This window comes from Leptinotarsa decemlineata, unplaced genomic scaffold, assembly GCF_025532065.1.
Source record: "Leptinotarsa decemlineata unplaced genomic scaffold, Ldec_3_MD MMD2_tig00026307_RagTag_RagTag, whole genome shotgun sequence".
NCBI classification, from domain to species: Eukaryota; Metazoa; Arthropoda; class Insecta; order Coleoptera; family Chrysomelidae; genus Leptinotarsa; species Leptinotarsa decemlineata.
The window spans coordinates 13,476,252-13,495,782 of record NW_027412681.1 but is presented as its reverse complement, the minus strand read 5'-3'; the positions used below and the strand labels follow the sequence as shown (position 1 = coordinate 13,495,782).

Sequence of the window (19,531 nt, the reverse complement as noted above, 5' to 3'; positions counted from 1 at the left end):
TCTTTTCAAGTTTATTTTGTGGTCAATGTTAACTCCCAAGTATTTTACTGATTACCTGCCTCTTACCATTTCGTTGTTGATGTTTATTGTAAATAGCTTCTCTAAAGGGTTGTGTTATTTTTCCGGGTTTGGTCTCAATCACCATTTATTGAACCAGAGCATTGTCCTGTCGACGAAGCTTTGCAGTTCCTCTATTGTGAGTGCTAGCGTGCCGTTATGTGAAACTGAAGCAGTGTCATCTGCATACTGTAAGATGTAAAGGTTTTTATTAAATTAATCTTTGTCTTCCAAGTTGTGATAGTATATATAATGGCAGTATATACTATAGAGCTTTGTTGATATCCAAAAATAACACCCCCCCAAGTGTAGGTTGGTCATGCGTTAATAAAGATATATTGATTCAGCAACTGTTTTGAAACGTCAGGCATAAAAATCTGCAAAACACGCTCAAAAATCCCGGAAAATAGCTTTGACACATTTGTTTTAATTAGTTTGAAGATTGATAGTGACATCTGATATCCAAAAAAAAATTATGACCCTCTCACTATTTTAATATCATTTGTAGGCAACAGCTGAAGCAAATAATTTGTCTGCCGTTGCTGATGCTAAAGAGGTCTATATTTCGATGATGGAAGAAATTTGCGGTGGTACTAAACCATACCTGAAAACCGAAACAATTGAATCTGAACACCGTAGAGTTAGAGATAAGGCTATAACGCAATTCAACAGCAAGAAAAAGATGGGCGGAGATGAATTCAGTCAAACGTACAAAGAACAGTTAGAAAAGGTATAGCAAAACAAATCTAAAAATACATGTTAACAGTATTAAAATATCTTGGGTTTTGATCTTTCTTTCAGGATATAGAAGAAACATTTATACAATTCAAAGCACACAATGAAAGTAAAAATATATTTAAATCTGCCAGGACGCCCGCTGTATTTTTCGCTTTAGCTGTATTGTTTTACATCACATCAGGAATATTCGGTTTTATTGGTATCTACTCGTTGGCCAACATTTGCAATATGGGTATGGCTATTGCCTTCATTACACTTGGCACCTGGGCGTACGTAAGGTAAAATTCAACCGGAAGTTGGGTTTTCTTGGCATTTACATCTTTTATTTTTTTAGGTATAGTGGAGAAATGAGAGAAATAGGGTCATATATAGACGAAACAGCTAATTTTATATGGGAAAATGTGAGTAACGTAACATTCTCTGTCCTAATTTAGAAATGAGCTCTTGCATTTGAACCACTAATAGTTTCACTAATTTTTTCTTTTATCTGGTTGAATGGATTTCCATTTGGAAACAGTTGGGGTTTTCTGATTGTCTAAAAGTGGCCTTATCAATTCTTATGAAAACTTCTTTTTGCAACTCTAAATGCAATTAATTTTTTTTTGTACTGTTGTTTAAATCTAGTATCAGATTTTCCTTGAAGATGACAAATTAACTAAAAATATTTGTATCGAAATATTAATTACTTTTCAATTTTCGGTCATTTTTTTATGCTGAAAGTCGGAATCTCTAACATTCAGTGAGAACTATGTCAACAGAGAAACATTCTGGGATGCTTTAGATTTTCCCAATTTTCTTCATGCAAGGTACGTCTTCAGTAATTTTCAGAAGATTGCATGCAACCAGAATATGCTCTAAATTTTATTGCATTTCCTCTGCAATTGAGCGATGGTTTTTTTGATAGTTTTGAAAAACGTAACCTGTTATTATATAATATGTGATGGAATTAGCCGATACTGGATGAAAATCCATAACTTATTCATGTTGCACTTTACATGCAGTTTACAAAACCGCAACACGTGTTTCATCATACAGTACAACAAGCTTTCTCAAGTTTTTTCATACATGAAAACACTATCCAGTGAAAATTTTCCAATAAAGTTCCACTTGAATGATATATAATAAATACATAATTATACTTGTTAGGACATGCCCCAAACGTAACATATTTCTAATCAACATTACCATTAAATATATACAAGAATCGTTGCGAGCATTGCTTATGTTATAAATTTTATTGACTGTTATTGCCATTTGTGTTGTGGAAATAGTATGTACGATCAAGAATCATGTTACATTTCACTAGTTCGGACTTCCATTGTCTAATATGATATAAAATAATTTGATACCCCTAAAAGAATCAATAAAATTAAAAAGAATAGCTGAACATTACAAATATATTAAGCAAAAAAAAAACCCTGAACTGAAATTACAATGAAATAAATACAAGCAACTATTGAAAATTGAACAATTATCAAGAAATAATCATTTTTTATCATATTAGACAATGGAAGTCCAAACTAATGAAATGTATCATGAAACATTGTTAACCACCTTCAAACAAACGAAGAATCATATTAGTAATTATAATAAAAATAATAATGGCTTTTGTTGAAAGGATAATATAAAAAATGAGTACGAGATCTGAACCATTAAATAAAAAGTCGTCTCGTCTCGTATCTGTACAAGTATGTTGCCTTATACAGAGTGTTACAATTTCGAATATATACACTACCCTGCAATGAAGTATTAGGACAAAAAAGTAGTTCATTAAGCCATCCTTAAAGAAATCTGAACAGCTTTTAGGTTTAAGTAAAAAACTAAACTAAAAAAGCCCAAAATGTCAAGAATTTTTGTGGCCTCCCTAATTATGGATTCATTTTTTACTCATCAGGGTACAATTAAGCATAGTATTTTATGGCTCTGAAAGAACATTCTCTGCTTTCGAGATAAGCCTCTAGCTATCACATTTTTCTGTGTTAGAGAAAGGCATGTTGTTTACAATCAACAACCCAAGCAAAAACATGGATTTGTGCAATGGCATGTATTTTTTTAGTTTGTGTATAGCTATCATACCTTGTTTATAAAATCACTTATTATTATTATTATTATTAAACATTTACATCTGCCAAAACCAGAGCTGTCCTGATCTAATGATATTTGAATTTATCAGTTCCATTTGTCCTTTATCTAGATATTCGGTGGAAATACAATTATTGTTTCATTATAAACACATTGTTGTTAACACATTTGAAATATCATTTGCTACCAGAAAAAATGTTACTTTAATTTTGCATAAAGAAAAGGACATTTCAAATAAAAAGTAAAGTCAATTGTTTTTTTTTTGTTTATTTTTCTTGCATGTTAATGTGTGTAAAAAAATGTTAGTCTGCCAATTTACACTATTACTTATCCCTAAAAGCAACATGGTTACTATAGTGGATGGTGGCAATGCTGTGCACTTGATTTAAATCAACCTGTATAACTTCAATATCCCTGTCAGTACAAACAAAATCCTTCAAGACTTTCACAAAATTAATAATTATATAGGGATTTAAAAACTCAAAAATATATAATGTTCACAGTATATACTTTGACATAGCAAATTTGACAAATGTAAAAAAACAATAACTGCAAAACGCAAACATTAAATAAAGAAATATCAAAAATTCAAAAGAAGAAAGTTACCCAGAATCCAAGCACACATTAGTTTCAGTTAATTTTATTTTCAAACTATAATTAATTTACGAATATTGGAATTGTACATAAAGAATTTTCTTGTATGCAAAGATGATAATGAAGTTGTTATTTTCAAATAAACTTACTTTTCATAAGGATTGAGAGGTTTTTTTCTCTTTCAAAATCTGTGACTAATACAATTAATCCTTCTTTTAGCATGCCTATTTCAAAAAAAGAAAACTAAGAAAGCAGCGTATGTATCAAATGAATATTTAAGCATGTAGTCAAATATTATTGCATGGTTTTCACTTTGATATGAATAAATCATGTAATATTCTATCCTAGTTGCAGTTTATTGAAGCAGTACAAATATAATGTATGCTTTTGACAGCGGGGTATTGAATGGAATTTTATTGTTTTAAAAGAAATGTAATTTCTGTGTTGTATATTAAATCAGCGAAATAGATACTTTCTTTCTGTGTTCAGTTGTAGGACTTCACGAAACCTGTCAGTGCATGATCTCTCTTAACTTGTGAGAGTTGTTTACTTTTCATTATGATTTCATTTTATTCATCATCAATCATGTATATAATGCGATAGTTCAAAACACAAATATTTTCAAATGGAAAAAGTTTATGTTCTACAGTTGAGGACTAATGGATTTATTTATGAGTTACGTAAAATAATATTTACAATTTTCTTCTTGAGGTGGCACTGTGGCAGCAAGAACTTCTTGCAATCATTAGATTAAGTTTATAAAAACCCCTGAATCACTGTATCTCATAAACTGTTTTCCCTCAACAAAATTTTTCTACTCACCTGTTAACTTCGATTCTTTTTCACGTATAGACTCTCATGCAATTGCACATATATCAAATGCTTTCTTAGTAAATTGAATAAAATTGTTTGTGCCTAGGACATTCAAGTATGAAGCAAATGAATTCAAGTTCATGATTAAACATGGCTTTAAACAATAGACTTGTACAAAAATTGCTTTTGCTTAAATTTCATTATCAGGTTGTGATAAATGTATGTAATTTGATCATACTGCGACTTAATTTCTTCATTATTTTATATACTCATAAACTGAATTCCTCTATTTATATGTATATAAAATTATAGCCTTCAACAATAAATTTCAAGGTACTACAAAAAAACATACATCTGATCATCAGACAAACGACAAGATCAGGGGAGTAGGCAAATTGAGACCCCAGCGTGTAACTACCTGAGGAGTAGGCAGATTGAGACCTCACTTTAGTGATAGCTTCCTGAAAATGGCTTCAAAGTCGAAGCCGAAACGATCACTCCCATATTGATTTCAATTTAAGAGCCACCGATAGACAGCTGTTTCAGCCTATTGGTCATCGTCAGAACCAGGCAGGCGGTCTTCAATTGAAGACAAAATGTGAAAAACCAAGAAAAGTACTTAATAAATAAAAATAAAAATAACTGGGTGTGACACCCAAGTCAACTTGATAAGTTTTTACGTCAGTGAAAACGAATCCACATGTTTCTAGAAATGATATGAAATCGAGAAAAGTAAATGCAGTCAAGCTGTTGGAAAATAATTCCATGAAAATCAAAAGATAAATTGATAAGTGACAGCAGCTTGACTGCATTAACCTTTCTCGATTTCATATCATTTCTAGAAACGTGGATTCGTTTTCCGATGGCATTCCAGGATAGCTTTCCAAATTTCTGCTACCGCAGTTGTCTGTTGTTTGGTCAAACTACCAACACTGACATAAAAACTTAGCAAGTTGAATTGGATGTCACACCAATAGGTGGTTCCACTTATGTCTCGCTTGCTTTTACATAGTTATTTTTATCGAGTACTTTTCTTGGTTATTCACATTTTGTTTTCAATCGAGGAGACCGCCTACCCGTTACAGACGATGTCCCAATAGGCTGAAACAGCTCTCTACCGGTGGCTCTTGAATTGAAATCAATATGAGGAAAAATGGTTCAAGAAAAAATTTATGCAATCTGTGAAAAAATTTGTACCCAATCGAGAATCTGTGAATCAGTGCAGCACTTTCTTTTTATACTTGTACATATTGTAGATAGTTTTCTGAGGTGTATGTAATCCAGATGTATGCAATTAAGATACAATCACTGCAGCACTCATATTCTTCCGAACAAATTTTAACTTCTGTAATGATTCATACCTGAGTCAATTCTTTCAAGTAATTGATAAATATAAATGCTGCAATTTATTTGTGAGGAATTATTTCAGTCAGTTGGTTAGTTTTATGTCAGAAATCCCATTTTACCTATCGAAATGTGAAATTCTATGACCTATATATAGAAATGTTCTAGTGTTCATAATAATTTCTGTGCATCAAACTAATTTTTTACCAATGCCATTGGTAGTTTACTAATTTTTTTATGTTTTCAGTTCATGAAGACAATAGTTCAAGGCTACGTCGAAAACGGTATGCAGCAAATGGCTGCAGGAGTAGCTGAGAGAACGCTTCTGAACGCAACACAGTTGGCCATGAATGGTAAAAAGGATGCATGATTAATCCTAGTCCGCTATAAAATATGCATACATTTTGAATTCACATTGCTACCGCTTTGTTACATATAACGTGAACCCTAGAAAAAAATCTACGTACCTCTATTGTATAGATTGGATTGTTATCTCTTGCCAACTTTCGGTTTCGATGTTGTGTACAGGTAGATGTGTGTATATATATATGTAACATCGATTTTTTAATATTATATTGTGATATCTCGGCAATGTTGGTATTATATTGAAACACTTCTTATTTATTATTTTATATTCTTAATGAATCTATATTTTTATTAAGTTTTGCTATACATGACAGATCATTAAGGAATTATTAAAAAATATGTAAAAAAAAACTAAAAATGCATTTAATTAAGAATTAATTAAGTAAACATGGTGATAGGTTTTTTGTGTTTTATAGTAATTTTGGGGTGCTATACTTTTCGATTCAGGCTGGGACTTTATAGAGAGCTGAAAATCTTTGTCTAAGTTGGAAGTTTTTCGGTAATAATTATGAATGAAATGTTGAGGTTCTTATTCAATCTGCAAATTTTAAACAAGTCCTTGAGTAATATCAGCACTTTTCGTGAAATAACGAATCCAATGTTAAGTTTTGTATAAGGGAGAATCCCATAATAAAATTTTATCCTGATAAAAATTCATACTTTTTTTGATGAATTTATTTAAGTGGCCCCAAAGATTGGATATTTATCTATTTTGAAAGTAAAAGTATCATTATTGTTTATATTCTTGAATGCATAAATGTATCTCTTCAATATCAATTATGAATGAATATTACAATTGTAAGTAAATATTCAAAATTTGTGAAATAATTGATTGTTTCATACTTTCATTTCTGTATGTCCTTAAAATAGTTCAATTTTGGTACTTATTTTGTGTTTACAGTTTTGATTTTACAGGCGTAATTATGAGTTGCTAGAAGTCATTAATGGTAACACCATTTGGAAAAGAAAGGTTTTTGGCTTTCTACTTCTCCATATTTAAACAAAAAATTGAAAAATTACAGTAGAACTTCAATTATCTGAATCAATTGGAACAGATCCTAATCCGCATAATCAAATACCCAATCCAAAAATGGTTTTAGTGACGGAAAAAATAAATTAACTAACTCTAATGCAGTATTCAAAACATCATTTTATTACTGTAAACATTTGAAGTGGAACCACTGTTTAATGGAAATAGTACACTCACATATGAACAAAATGAAAATTACCATTCAAATACTTTTGCACCAAATTCTACGTGCACGTTGAACCACATTCTTGAAACATCATTGATTCTGTATTCGAGTTTGAAACCCATACTCATTCAGAGACCCTAATAATACCAATGTAGTAGGTGCATTTTTATAATTCTTATGTAGAAAAATTCTTCTTCATTAAACACTTAATTCAACTCAACTCCATTATTCTCATCTGATAAATAATAGTTAATTTAAATATTTTTTCAGAAGTTGCCTGTGGTGCTTTTTTCCATTATCATAAAATAAGTTTTTTCACAAATTTTTTGTTCTCAAATTAAATTCATTCATTTATCAATGGTTGAACCATTAATACAAGTCATTATATTGTGAAATAGATAAGTTAATCTAGTTGAGATTATTCATCATATATATGAAATTGCTGCACAAGGATACTTTTCAAAATCATTGCAACATGTTGGACATAAAGTTGCAAAAATTCTACCGAAATAACTTTACTCAGGTTAACATTTTTTTTGTTTGCTTTATAGAAGCATAGGAAGAACCAAATAATTCAGTCTGATTGGTATATAAATTAAAAATTTCTTCGACAATTCTTGTACTCTTTCTTAATCTGGAGTTGAAAAATTGTCAGCTACCACCATTTTTCAAGAATCACAGCTGATAATACTTGCACTTTAGTCTAAATTAAGAATCATTTCAAAGTAGCAAGGTTCCTTTTGTTTTGCAATTCTGTCAGTAGTTTGCTATAATTCTTCCTAATACTAATATTATTCCAATGATGAATACTGCTTGTATCAAGTGTTGATTTTTGTGGGTCAACAATAAATTTTTCAAAAAAAAAACTTGTGCCAAACATGTTTATACTTTTTATAAATATTCAGGTCAATGGGGTTATAAATTTTAGAACTTTTTTAAAATTCTTCAAACATATATTCCAGCCTGATTCGGAAAAATTAGATTTGATTATATGTAGCTATTGTTTGTACTTCGTTGACAGCTCACATATTGTTCACTGTTAATTTTTGCACAGTTGTTGAGTCATGATTTGTCGTCTAGAAAATATGGTAAAAATGAAACAATTCACATTTTTCACTTCGAAACGTGCCATCAGTATAATCTCATGAAAACCTAATTAATTTGATTGCAGAAATAGCTAACCTTCATTGGATATCTCTATTGATGAAATAGATGTACATAGAAACTATTGCCATTTGCTAGTAACAATCGCTTCAAACAATGAAAAATGTCATGGCTATAGGTAACTGTGTTGGAAGTTATTTTTCTATTTTATTGACCACAGTCTGCAGGTTTTTACGTTTGATGTTTTATCTACAATTGCTGTACACATCAAAGGGGTGACAGGAAGGACACAACGTTCTATTTGCCCTCAAGGCACATATCACATTGATTGAAGTAGCTATTATTTGTATTCATTGTTCTGATTTGTGTATTGTTGAGTGCGGGTAGCCAGACCTTATTTATGTTGATTTCTATGGGTAAAAATTATCTGTGTTTTTTTAATTCTCATCACCTTCCCAAATAATCTTAGATAGCTTGAATCCAGGACTATGTAGAGACGCAATAGAAATTATAAAACATATAACTGCAACTGAAAGAAACAGGAAAATAACATTAACTAACTCAACACACGAATCAGGCCAAGTGAACCAATCAATTGAAATGCAGCCATGCCAACCACAGTAGTATGTGCTGCAAGGACAAATAGAGCATCTGTTGTCTCACCACAATTGATAATGTTAATATTTACCACAGCTGCAGGTGAAATGTGAAACACAGACACCTGCAGGCCACAGCCAATAAACACGGAACAAAACTTCGACACAGAAGCTGTTTTTTTTTAATAGTAACACTATTGCCATATTCTCGACAAGACGTTCGAATAAATCAAACATCGTCTGAAAGTTTGGCTACGTAGTGCAGATGTAGGCAATGTTGTTGGAAAGTAAAGAAAGTCATTGACTGTCAAAATGAGATATAGCTGCATCATGAGTGCATTGAACAGTGAGAAATTTACAGAATAGAAATGAGGAATGTTTCACAGTCACATATTTTGTGAGATTTTCTCTTAGCAAAAGAGGGCTTTCACTAATTTGACTGTCAGTAGTAGTTGTCTCTCATAATCATTTCAATTTTCATTGCGATTCTATGCTGTTTCAGTCTAAACTTTGTGAATGATACGTAGTCTAACCATACTTTATTTACTATCCAATTCAGACTCTCTATATGTAAGTACTGACATTGCAATATTTTTACACCCAAGTGCCTCATTAACCTATAGGATATATTTTAATCTTCGTTGTTTTTGTCTTGTCGTGTCCAGTTCTAGATTGGTAAAATTATACTTAGTGTGCACGTGAAATTTTCAAACTTGTTCTGATTTAGGCGAAGATAGGAAAGTGTAATAGTTCATAGCTTCGAAATTCGTTAATTGGACAAGTAAATGTTGACAAATCTACATTACTGGCAACGTGAGTATTTGTAGTAATATAAGGCTGTTATTTTGCATACAGCCGAATACGTTACTATACTTTTATTTAAAATGAAGAATAAACCCTGAAAGTCAAAATGCTCGATATCTTCAGAACTATCGATAGTATGATGAGTTCTGATCTCTTTTTAATCATAAAATCTTTTATCACACTATCGATATATAAAAGAGAAATTGATTCAGCAGAGGGACCTGAATTAATAGTTTACAAATTTGATTTTCTATGAATAAAAGATGCTAGTATCTCAATTCCTAATATAAAAGTGTTTAGCTAACAAAACTCAAACTTCAATATTTGAAGTGGATAATGTATTAAGACTGGCATCATAGTATTAGAATGAACTTCTTACCTTTACAGACTTGAAAGATATAGCTTTCTCACGTGGACACCAGGTATAGGAGAAGTATGAAATATTTGAAATGATGCCACATGGTTTCAGAAGGCTTTTTTGGTACCAAATTATTCTTTAGGCGAGAATATTCAACAAAATATTATACAAATGGGAATATATTTTTTCCGAACTGTACAATAAGAATTTTCCATGATGCTGTTCATGGGTGATTGCAAGTGCGTTAATTTTATAGCATTGCTTGATTTATTTGTAAAATGACGAATTCATAGAAATTAGTATTTGTGAATTGATTACAATTACTAAAAACTGATTCAATTTTCGAATTTTTTTGCTTGCCAACCTCCAGACATGCGGGTAAACCTGTCTGCAAAAACTGTCTATGTCTAAATTCTTGAATTCGTTAATAAAATTAGAAATATGCTGTGAATGAAATGAAAAAATAGTGGAATAAAACTAAATATTTGGTTAAGCAAAATATTAAGAAAATTGGTTAATTTTTAGTGTAATAACCCAAAATTGATTCAAAGTTGGTAACATACCTACAAAGTATTTGTCTTGAAAAAAATAAAAAACATAACTGGAATGGCATCAGATCGACTCTTATTTGTTTAGAATACGAGAATTAGGTAATTCAATAATGTAGGTTTATTTAATATTATATTATTAGGAAGTATTTTAACTTATCTAAAGTAAAATTCCAGAAAGTGAAATTGCGGTCACTTGGTCTTCAAAATTTTGTGTGAGGAACCATTTTGTGGTGTTGAGCTCAACTTTTTTTTGTTATGTACTTTGAAGTGTATAATGGTTTTGGTAATAAACAACTAATATTTTTAATTAATGTTTCATTTATTATTTTATTTATTATAAATAAATAGGTAACCCCACTAGAGAAAGAATAAAATAGAATAAGAATAACGTAAAAACATTCTCGATAACAAAGCTCATATCACCTTTCTTCCTAAAGTTGAAAATGAGCTACTTATGTGTAAATATTTATTTCTTTCACAAGTACAAAAATTTTCTTTGTATTGGCGAAAAAAGAACTATAAAATATCGAATAAATATACAAAAATACCGCCTTCTTGTTGAACACACATTTGGGCCCTTGTCTTGACACTACGAGTGACTTTCAACACAATTCGGCCATCAATTCTATTAATTATAGTTTCAATATAATTTTTCAGTTCATCTACATTATTATCTTTTATTTTGTTCACCTCATTTTTCAGAAATCCCCGAAAATAAAAATCTCGAGGTGTCATGTCTGGTGAACGAGGAGGCCACTTAACAGGACCGTTTGTAGCAATCCACAGTCTCGCAACATTCTTTTCATGCCACTGAAATTATGTGCTGGTGCCCCATTCTGCTGGAAATAGATCATCTGACAAGCCTTCAGATCAAGATCATCAAAAAACTTTACCAACACTCGTGTTAATAAATCAATATAATGGGATCCGTTCAAAAAACCATGGTAGAAGAATGGACTGATAATTCTTCCTCTAAATAAACCACACCAAACATTAATACTGAATTATCTTTGCGGATTGTCGCTCCATATAATATTTCTATAGAAGTTTGGATCTTATCTGCATTTATTCGTAAACCACCAAAGAACCCAATCCTCTCAGGGTCACCAGGTTCTAGTGTTTGCACTGGTTTCAACTTATAAGGAGAAATCTTATGTTTCTTCAGAATTCGTTGAATAACAGACGGTGGAACAGCTATTTCCCTAGGTGAATCTCTAATAGAATTATTTGGATTTACCTTAAAGTAGGCTAAAACGTCAATTTCTGTATCTTCAAATATTACAAAACATTTTTTAGTTCTCTTCTCAGAAACGTTTTCATTGTTTCTGAATCAATGATGAAGCACAGCAAAAAAAACGACGGTTAGATAATTCACGATCGGAGAACGAATTGCTGTAATGTTGGAGGGCTCTCACGCTATTCTTCTGGCAAACCAAGTAGGTTCCAATCATATCACATTTTTCTTGATGGGAAAACGGCATTTCGAAAAATATTCGAACAGTTACAATAATTTATGACATTGTCATGATATACTTGAGAATATTTAACAAATAGTATTTCAACAAAGTTTCGAGGCAACTTGATTACTCATAATAATTCTGTTTTATCGAATCAAACACATTTTTTTCAAACCGCATTAATATACCCTCCAGTATTTTTCTGTTCTGTACAAAAACGGCTTCAATGTTATCATTATAGCAGACATATTTTGATTCACAAAATAAATACGGCTAGTGGAATGGCTTCAAGATGGAAATTATCATTTTGTAAATTAATGCCAAATAGCTCAGTTGTCTAGTGAGTGGTATGACATGATGATCATGGGTTTCACGAGTTCGAAACTCAGCGCGTAGAAAAAATGAATTAACTGATTTTGGGGGGCTAGAAATATAATCGAGAGCGGAGATGTTGCAGGTAGAGATTTAATGATATTATCAGCAATATTCGAGAAAAATATGTTTAATTCATTGGCACTGATGTTGTTGGAGATTGTTTTGAGTTCACCAAAAGAGTTTCATTTCGTAGTTTAATAAGTTCTAAGTATTTTTATGTTTGTTGATTGAATTTTGTATAAATTTATCAAACGTTTATTCTTTACCTTGTAAACTGCAATTTCATATTCGTGTTTGAATTTTTTGAAATTTTGAAGAGGTACTTACAGTGCGCAGTGCTTGTAAAGTATCTCTCATTGAACGTAATTCATCATTAAAAAAATTCGCATTTATAATGATATAAAAAACCAAGAAATTTCACTGCTGTTTTATATTTATTATAATTTCATATAAACACACCAATTTGCAATGCCATGTTTCGTTCATTGGATTTTGTCATCAACTTTATTTTTTAAATACGGACCTAGTTTTTTAAATCGATTTTTCTACCGTAATAACAAGTTCAGCTATGTATTATAATAAAGCGCTGTATTAAAAAAAATAAAGTTGATGATAAAGTCTAATGAACAAAATGTTACATTGCAAGTTGGTTTATATTAGATTATAGTAAATATGAATAAGTATTTAAAGTTCCCCTGTTTTTTTATATGATTTGAAATGGATGTCGTTGAGCCAAAAAATGAAATTTGACATGGCGAATATTTCGAAACAACCACTAATATCTATCTAAAAAGATATTATTCTAGTTTCTCAAAATAGAAAAACTTTGTTCATTTTAACCAATCTGGTAGGTCTTTCCGTTTCCTAGATAGCTATAGTGCAATCAGTTAAAAAGACTGCCTGTTTATACATGAATTGTCAGCACTACATTGCAATGATTTAATAAAACAATACTTGTAATGTCACATTTACTCTCTAAAAAAGGTGATATTATGAGGCTTGCAACATTTTGATCTAAAAGTAATGTGGGACTTAGTAGAAACTTCTAGAATTATGGAACATTGGTCAATTTATTAGGTGTTAGATTTATAAACGTATTATTATGTAATAACAATGTATAAACATTTTGGTAAAAAATAGTTCTAGTCATGTTATAAAATATTTTTATTCGATAAACATACAATTAGTCACAACAAAATATCACAAATAAAAATCGCAGTCACAAATAATGTTTAACAACATGTCAGAAATTAACTTCTGTGTAGCTTGTCAAACAATTCTTATAATTTAATTATGACGAAATTAGTTTTCACTAAATTGTAAAAAAAAAAATTTAAACCACATCTTTTTAACAATAAATACTAGGATTTCATAACAAGGATTTTATAATATTTCCAGTAGAGTGCATCAAGTAATTTATTCATAACCTGTCAAACAATTCTTATAGCCTAACTACAAGGAAAAGTGAATATTTCAGTTCTCTGTGAAATGTAAAATGACGGTACTTCCAACCTTAACTTTTTGAACAACATTCAAGCATTTGAAAATAAGGACTCTACTATTATTATAAAATTGATGTGGAAGGATTGACATTAATTTTTTATCTAGATTGCAATTATTATATATATATATATATATATATATATATATATATATATATATATATATATATATATATATATATATATATATATATATACCATCTGTAATTGTAATACTGGAGATTCAGAAAAAAATTAAAACTCATTTATTTAGAAAATCATAAGATTATTGATTCCCTCCAATAAAGCCATATATAGTTCTAATTTTACTTAAACTCCAATGAAATACAGATAACTATGAATATTTTTAATTGAAAATCAGTATTGGTATAACTTTCATAAGGCCATTCATACCAAACTTTTTTAAGTTAAAAAGTAGCTGTTCGTATTGATGATCTTTAAAGAAACGAGCCCTAAAAATAGATAGGTTCAAATTTCAATCAAGCCAAAAATTTTTTTCTTCTACAGTGTTAAACAATGACAAATAATCAACACAAATTTACTTTGAAGAAATTTAATTTTTCTTTTTGAGAAATAAAAGCTATCAAATGTATTAACCCAAATATTCAAGGCATTCTCAAACTATTTGCTGAACATTCGCTTTGTCATAATATTAACTTTAATGTTCTCATTTCTAATTTCTTCTTTAATGATAGATAAATGTTCATTGCAAGCTTTATTTCCAGGATCCATCTGACTTACATTTGTAAGTATCTTATATGCTTTTTCAAAGTCTCTTTCTTTTTCACACGCCACACCCATTTTATAAAGAGCTTTAATGTTGCAGGAATCATATTCCAAAACTTTATTGGACAAGTCATAAACCCTGCCCCAGTTTTCAACCCTCAAGTAACATGAAGCCAGATTATTGTACAAAATACTTTTCAGACTACTGATATTACTGATTGGAACACCATCCACTTCATTGGGCGTTTGTTCTACATCTATAGGAATGGAACAAATAATTTTCAGAGCCTTGGAGTACCTAAAAGCAGCCTCCTTGGTATTATTAGACTTGAAGAAACAATTGCCTTTTTCTTTGTGATGCACTGAAAGAGTGTACTTTTCAGAAGCACTCCATTGAAAAATAAATCCCTTGAAATCTAATTTTGTCAGTTCTATAACCAAAGATATAGTGCTCCCGTTCAAATCCAGGGAAAATAATGATTTTTCCCCAACGTTCATAGTACTCAAACAAAAATCCAAAGCCCTCCATAATTCACCATCATTGTCACCTAAAACCGTCACAGAATTGGTATATTCTTCCAGTAGAGGACTGTTGGTTATGGTAATGGTACAAAAACTTCCTTCTGAAGGTTTATTTCCCCACACACCAGAACGCATAATTTCCTTTCTCATTGTTCTAATAGAAGTAGGATTATTCCTATTGGTCCAAATACCAGCCATAATTGTCTAAGTAAAGGCGGTCCCAGTCTTTTTCTTTGAGAAACCTGTGTAGAGTTCTCTGGCTCAAATAATAGTAGTATTGGAATATCTTCTTTTTATAGGAAAATTGGATGGGTACACCACGTTCGCAACCGGTGGAATACTGGCCAGTGAAATTGTCCGGTTTCAAAAGGCAATGAAGAATAGCTTGTGCTCCTAGTCGAGGACTCTGAATGATAGAACGCCAGAGAAAAGGATTTCTTAATAAATACAGATTTCTGAAAATCAACGTATCCACAACTCCCGGATTAACAGCGTTTGTGGTGATTCGACCAGGTTCACCTGAAATGTACCAGACTGCTTTAAAATAAATTCGAACATCAGGGTGAAAACTTCTACTAAAACCACAGAGTAAACCAAAACATTCCATGTGAGATGTGAGGTTAGAAAAATTTTAAAGTTTAGGCACAACATAGGTAACAATCAGCAATGTCACTTCGCTTGGCGGGAGAAGTTCGCGCATATCCGTCGCGTTGATGAGTCCGCCATTTTGGAAAGTGACAGACTCTCATTCAGCCACAGAATACTGATTGTAATTCGTGGTAATTCTGTAGTTCTGTAGCCTGTGCATTCAGCTTTTGGATTTGCGTATATGTTATATGTATATATGTTACGTATATGTTACCTGTATTTTGTGCGTATAGTGAATTTTAACTTTTTAACATATAGTAGAGTAAGATTATTTTATACATTAAAATATATAAATAGGAATTTCAAAATCTCAGAAAAATATTGCCAAAAAGAGAAGGAAGAATGAAATAATAATTTGGAGACACGAATAAATGTTTTAAAATGAACAAGTTGTATTTCCAGAATTTTCCTTATATAATAATAACCAGCTAGCCTGGAAACCTAGAAGGATCCCAAGTGGGTCAACTACATTGTTAATTTAACAGAAAATTTCAATTTCGGCTGAATAGCCATGGGGTCGTTGCCCATTGTTTTTCCTATTGGTGTCTAGATGGCAGCACCAGATACAAATGTTCATTTTTTGAGTTCTAACTGTGCAGTCATTTTTGTTAAGTTAATAAAATAAATATTACTGGAGTTTTTCCCCAACACCAAATCGTTACTTTTAACACCTCGACACGTGTTTCGATCATCAAGTGATCGAAAGTTTAAAAGTTTTAATCTTCCTCTTTGAAGATGATCAGTTGGTGATCGAAACACGTGTCGAGGTGTTAAAAATAACGATTTGAAAGAGGAGGAAGAATACAAGCTTTAATCTTCCTCTGAAGATGATCACTTGGTGATCGAAACACGTGTTGAGGTGTTAAAAATAACGATTTGGTGTTGAGAAAAAACTCCAGTAAGAGGAAGATTAAAAGTTTCAATCTTCCTCTTTAAAAATGATCACTTGGTGATCGAAACACGTGTCGAGGTGTCAAAAATAACGATTTGGTGTTGGGGAAAAACTCCAGTAATATTCATTACTACACCAAAGGTTCCAAACAGTGCATCATAAGTACGTTAAAATAAAGCAAATTAAGCAGTTTTTCTCAGTTTTATTCAAAAGTAGTCATAACCTTAATTGGAATAACAAAAGTAAGTTGAAGTTTGGATAGAGCTTACCTATGTATATATAAAAAAGACATTTGTGTTGAAAAAGAGTTCATTCTAAAATGCAAGGAGAACGTCAATTCTTATAATGAAGAACAAGCAATTCAGCTGAAAGGTTAATTAGTAATATACAAAATAACATTTATTTTAAGAGAGGTAGATCATAAAGTTCATACCAAAAAGTTGATTGCTGAACAATTTCTCCTTCATATTCCACTTGATTGAACCATTGTATTCCTACTGGATATTTTAGAAATAATTCGGCTGTTTTGACATTTTTTGAAAAAAATCATGTAACCAGATAGAATGTCTGCACAAGAATTGTTATATCAATTGAATATGGGTCCATTCCGTAAGGTATATCAAAATTATATGAGCATTTTGGATATAAAAAAAGTTTGAGTGCGAACCTGTCCAAAAACATTTCGCGAGTCCAGCCCTCTTATCGTCACTTCCCAAAATGGCGTCTAGATACTTTTCTACATCAAAGGCGGCATAGCCAAGTGTCCATGCTGATTGTTACCTATGCTGTGGTTTAGGTCCAACGCAGTGTTGCCGTATGATATTTTCGAAATTCCCTAGACAATTTGATAAAAAATCTATGGTAGATTAAGGAGAACAAAATTCGAGGTAGTAGGCCGTGGTCGAATGAAACCTAAAGTGCCAAACGTTTCGTCTGCTACTGTGGCAGACATCCTCAGTTGTATATGCGTTCACTGCGAGGACGAAAATTATATCTCGTAGTCTCAGCAACGACTGTCAGTCAGTCAATTTATTGTTCCACCTTGCTCCATACTCTTTTTCGCACAGATTTTCTTTTTTCCATGAAAAAATGTATTTTTCGTCTGATCTTTTTTGAGGCGCGTAGCGCCGAGGGATATAATGTACGAGGTAAATAATAGCTTTCTCAGCCGAGGTATATATAGAATTTTTTTCACTATCAACATTGATATATTAACAATTTTAATTTTGGCATTAGTAATTTTCTTAACAATTTGTTGAATATATCGGAATATCAAGTAGAGTGGAGCATGTTTCTAGTCAAACTGGCTTTATTTATGTAAAAATTTGGCATGTGCAGATATGAATCTAGGAAATATCTCATTGCATTTTTGATATATTTCAATGTTCCATTTCTCTCATCGCTTCTGTATGTTTAGAACTAAGAATTTCTCAATTCTGCATTTTAGTGAGAAAAAAATTTCCTTGGTTATATGATAACCCAAGGCAGCTATGAATTGTTGCATGTCAAATTGAAACGGTACAGTTTCCATGTTGAATACGCGATGTCGATGATAATCGCGAAACATCTACCTAGGCCATAAAAACGTTTCCTGGCGTTTCCATGACAACCAAACACTGTACAATGATTATTATTGCTGCCAGTTTGCCAAATGCGGTTTTAATTCAAATTTAGATGTCATTTTGAAGAAGTTAAAAGATCTATATAAGTAAAACGTTAATATTATTAATTGAAAAATGGGTGAAAATTCAAGTGACGATGATTTAGAGATTATGTGTACCTACCCCGCCTGATTTGTCATAATTGTACAATTAATTATAATTTCAAATAATTTTCAAGCGTATTTCCAATGTTCAATTTCCTACTTCTAGTTGATAATTAAGTTAACAAAAGTTTCTGCGAATATCTTTAAAATTATAGAATTGTTCTCATTATTTACCTAGGTGTTTTTTTATTATCATTATTTAGCAAGGGTGAGAAATATTAATTCTCGTTAGGGTAATGGAGTAAATAATAGCCATTTCTCAGAATAGTAGTGAAAAAATGTTTTTGATTGTCTAGGCGTGGAAAAAATATTTTCTTTTTTTTTAATCTTTCTCTGCATGAGCACCCGACCAGAAGAATACTCTAATGTATTAACAACAGAACAAAGTTATTGAGATGAAAAGATAAACCTGAAACCTCTGGCGTAGAATAAATAAAAAAAAAAGCTCTTTTCCCAAAAACTGCATTGAGAATTACTTATTTACGTATACTTTGGTGAATGATATAATTGCAGGCAGATACTTATAAAAAGGACGACAAAATTCAAAATTTCATATTATAATTTTAACTCTGACACCAATCAAATCAAAACACAGAACACCATGAAAATGTAAGATGAAATTCAATAATACTGTCGTGGATATTTATACTAGATAATATGCGAAAAATTTTCCAACAATATGTTACTGGCTTGATGAATAGTAGGTTCTCTAACAATTGTTTCTGCAGCTATATAGTAGTTTGATCTTCCTCTTGAAAATCACTTGGTGATCGAAACACGTGTCGAGGTGTTGAAAATAACGATTTGATGTTGGGAAGAAACTCCAGTAATGTTCATTACTACCTACACCAATGGTTCCAAACATTGCGTCCACATTGCGTCTGGCGTTTATAAGGTTTGTTTTTGACTATTTTACGTACAGTTGAGAAAGGAATTTCGGTCAAATCCGATGCTGCTTGTAATAGTTTTCTCCCTCGAAACCAAACTTGGGATGTAGATTCTTATATACATTGAAATATATTCTCTGTTTTTCAATATTCA

General features: G+C 31.3%; 3 protein-coding genes across 3 annotated transcripts in view; 1 reads left to right on the top strand and 2 right to left on the bottom strand.

Annotated features, from left to right (window-relative positions):
* atl (atlastin GTPase) overlaps positions 1–10,910 on the top strand; it is a 31,193-nt gene extending 20,283 nt beyond the window's left edge. The window contains exons 7-10 of the mRNA XM_074181046.1: positions 566–787; positions 859–1,073; positions 1,130–1,196; positions 5,876–10,910. Coding sequence (XP_074037147.1) covers positions 566–787; positions 859–1,073; positions 1,130–1,196; positions 5,876–5,998 — 627 coding nt within the window. The 3' untranslated portion in view covers positions 5,999–10,910. The remainder of the gene's footprint in view (positions 1–565; positions 788–858; positions 1,074–1,129; positions 1,197–5,875) is intronic.
* Positions 10,911–13,581: 2,671 nt separating this feature from the next.
* On the bottom strand, positions 13,582–15,383 carry LOC111507470 (peptidyl-prolyl cis-trans isomerase FKBP35). The gene has a single exon (XM_023162771.2). It carries the CDS (start codon positions 15,381–15,383, stop codon positions 14,559–14,561), a length of 825 nt encoding a protein of 274 aa, XP_023018539.2. The 3' UTR covers positions 13,582–14,558.
* LOC111507469 (retinol dehydrogenase 13) overlaps positions 15,361–19,531 on the bottom strand; it is a 29,631-nt gene continuing 25,460 nt past the window's right edge. Inside the window, exon 5 of the mRNA XM_023162770.2 lies at positions 15,361–15,704. Coding sequence (XP_023018538.2) covers positions 15,361–15,704 — 344 coding nt within the window. The remainder of the gene's footprint in view (positions 15,705–19,531) is intronic.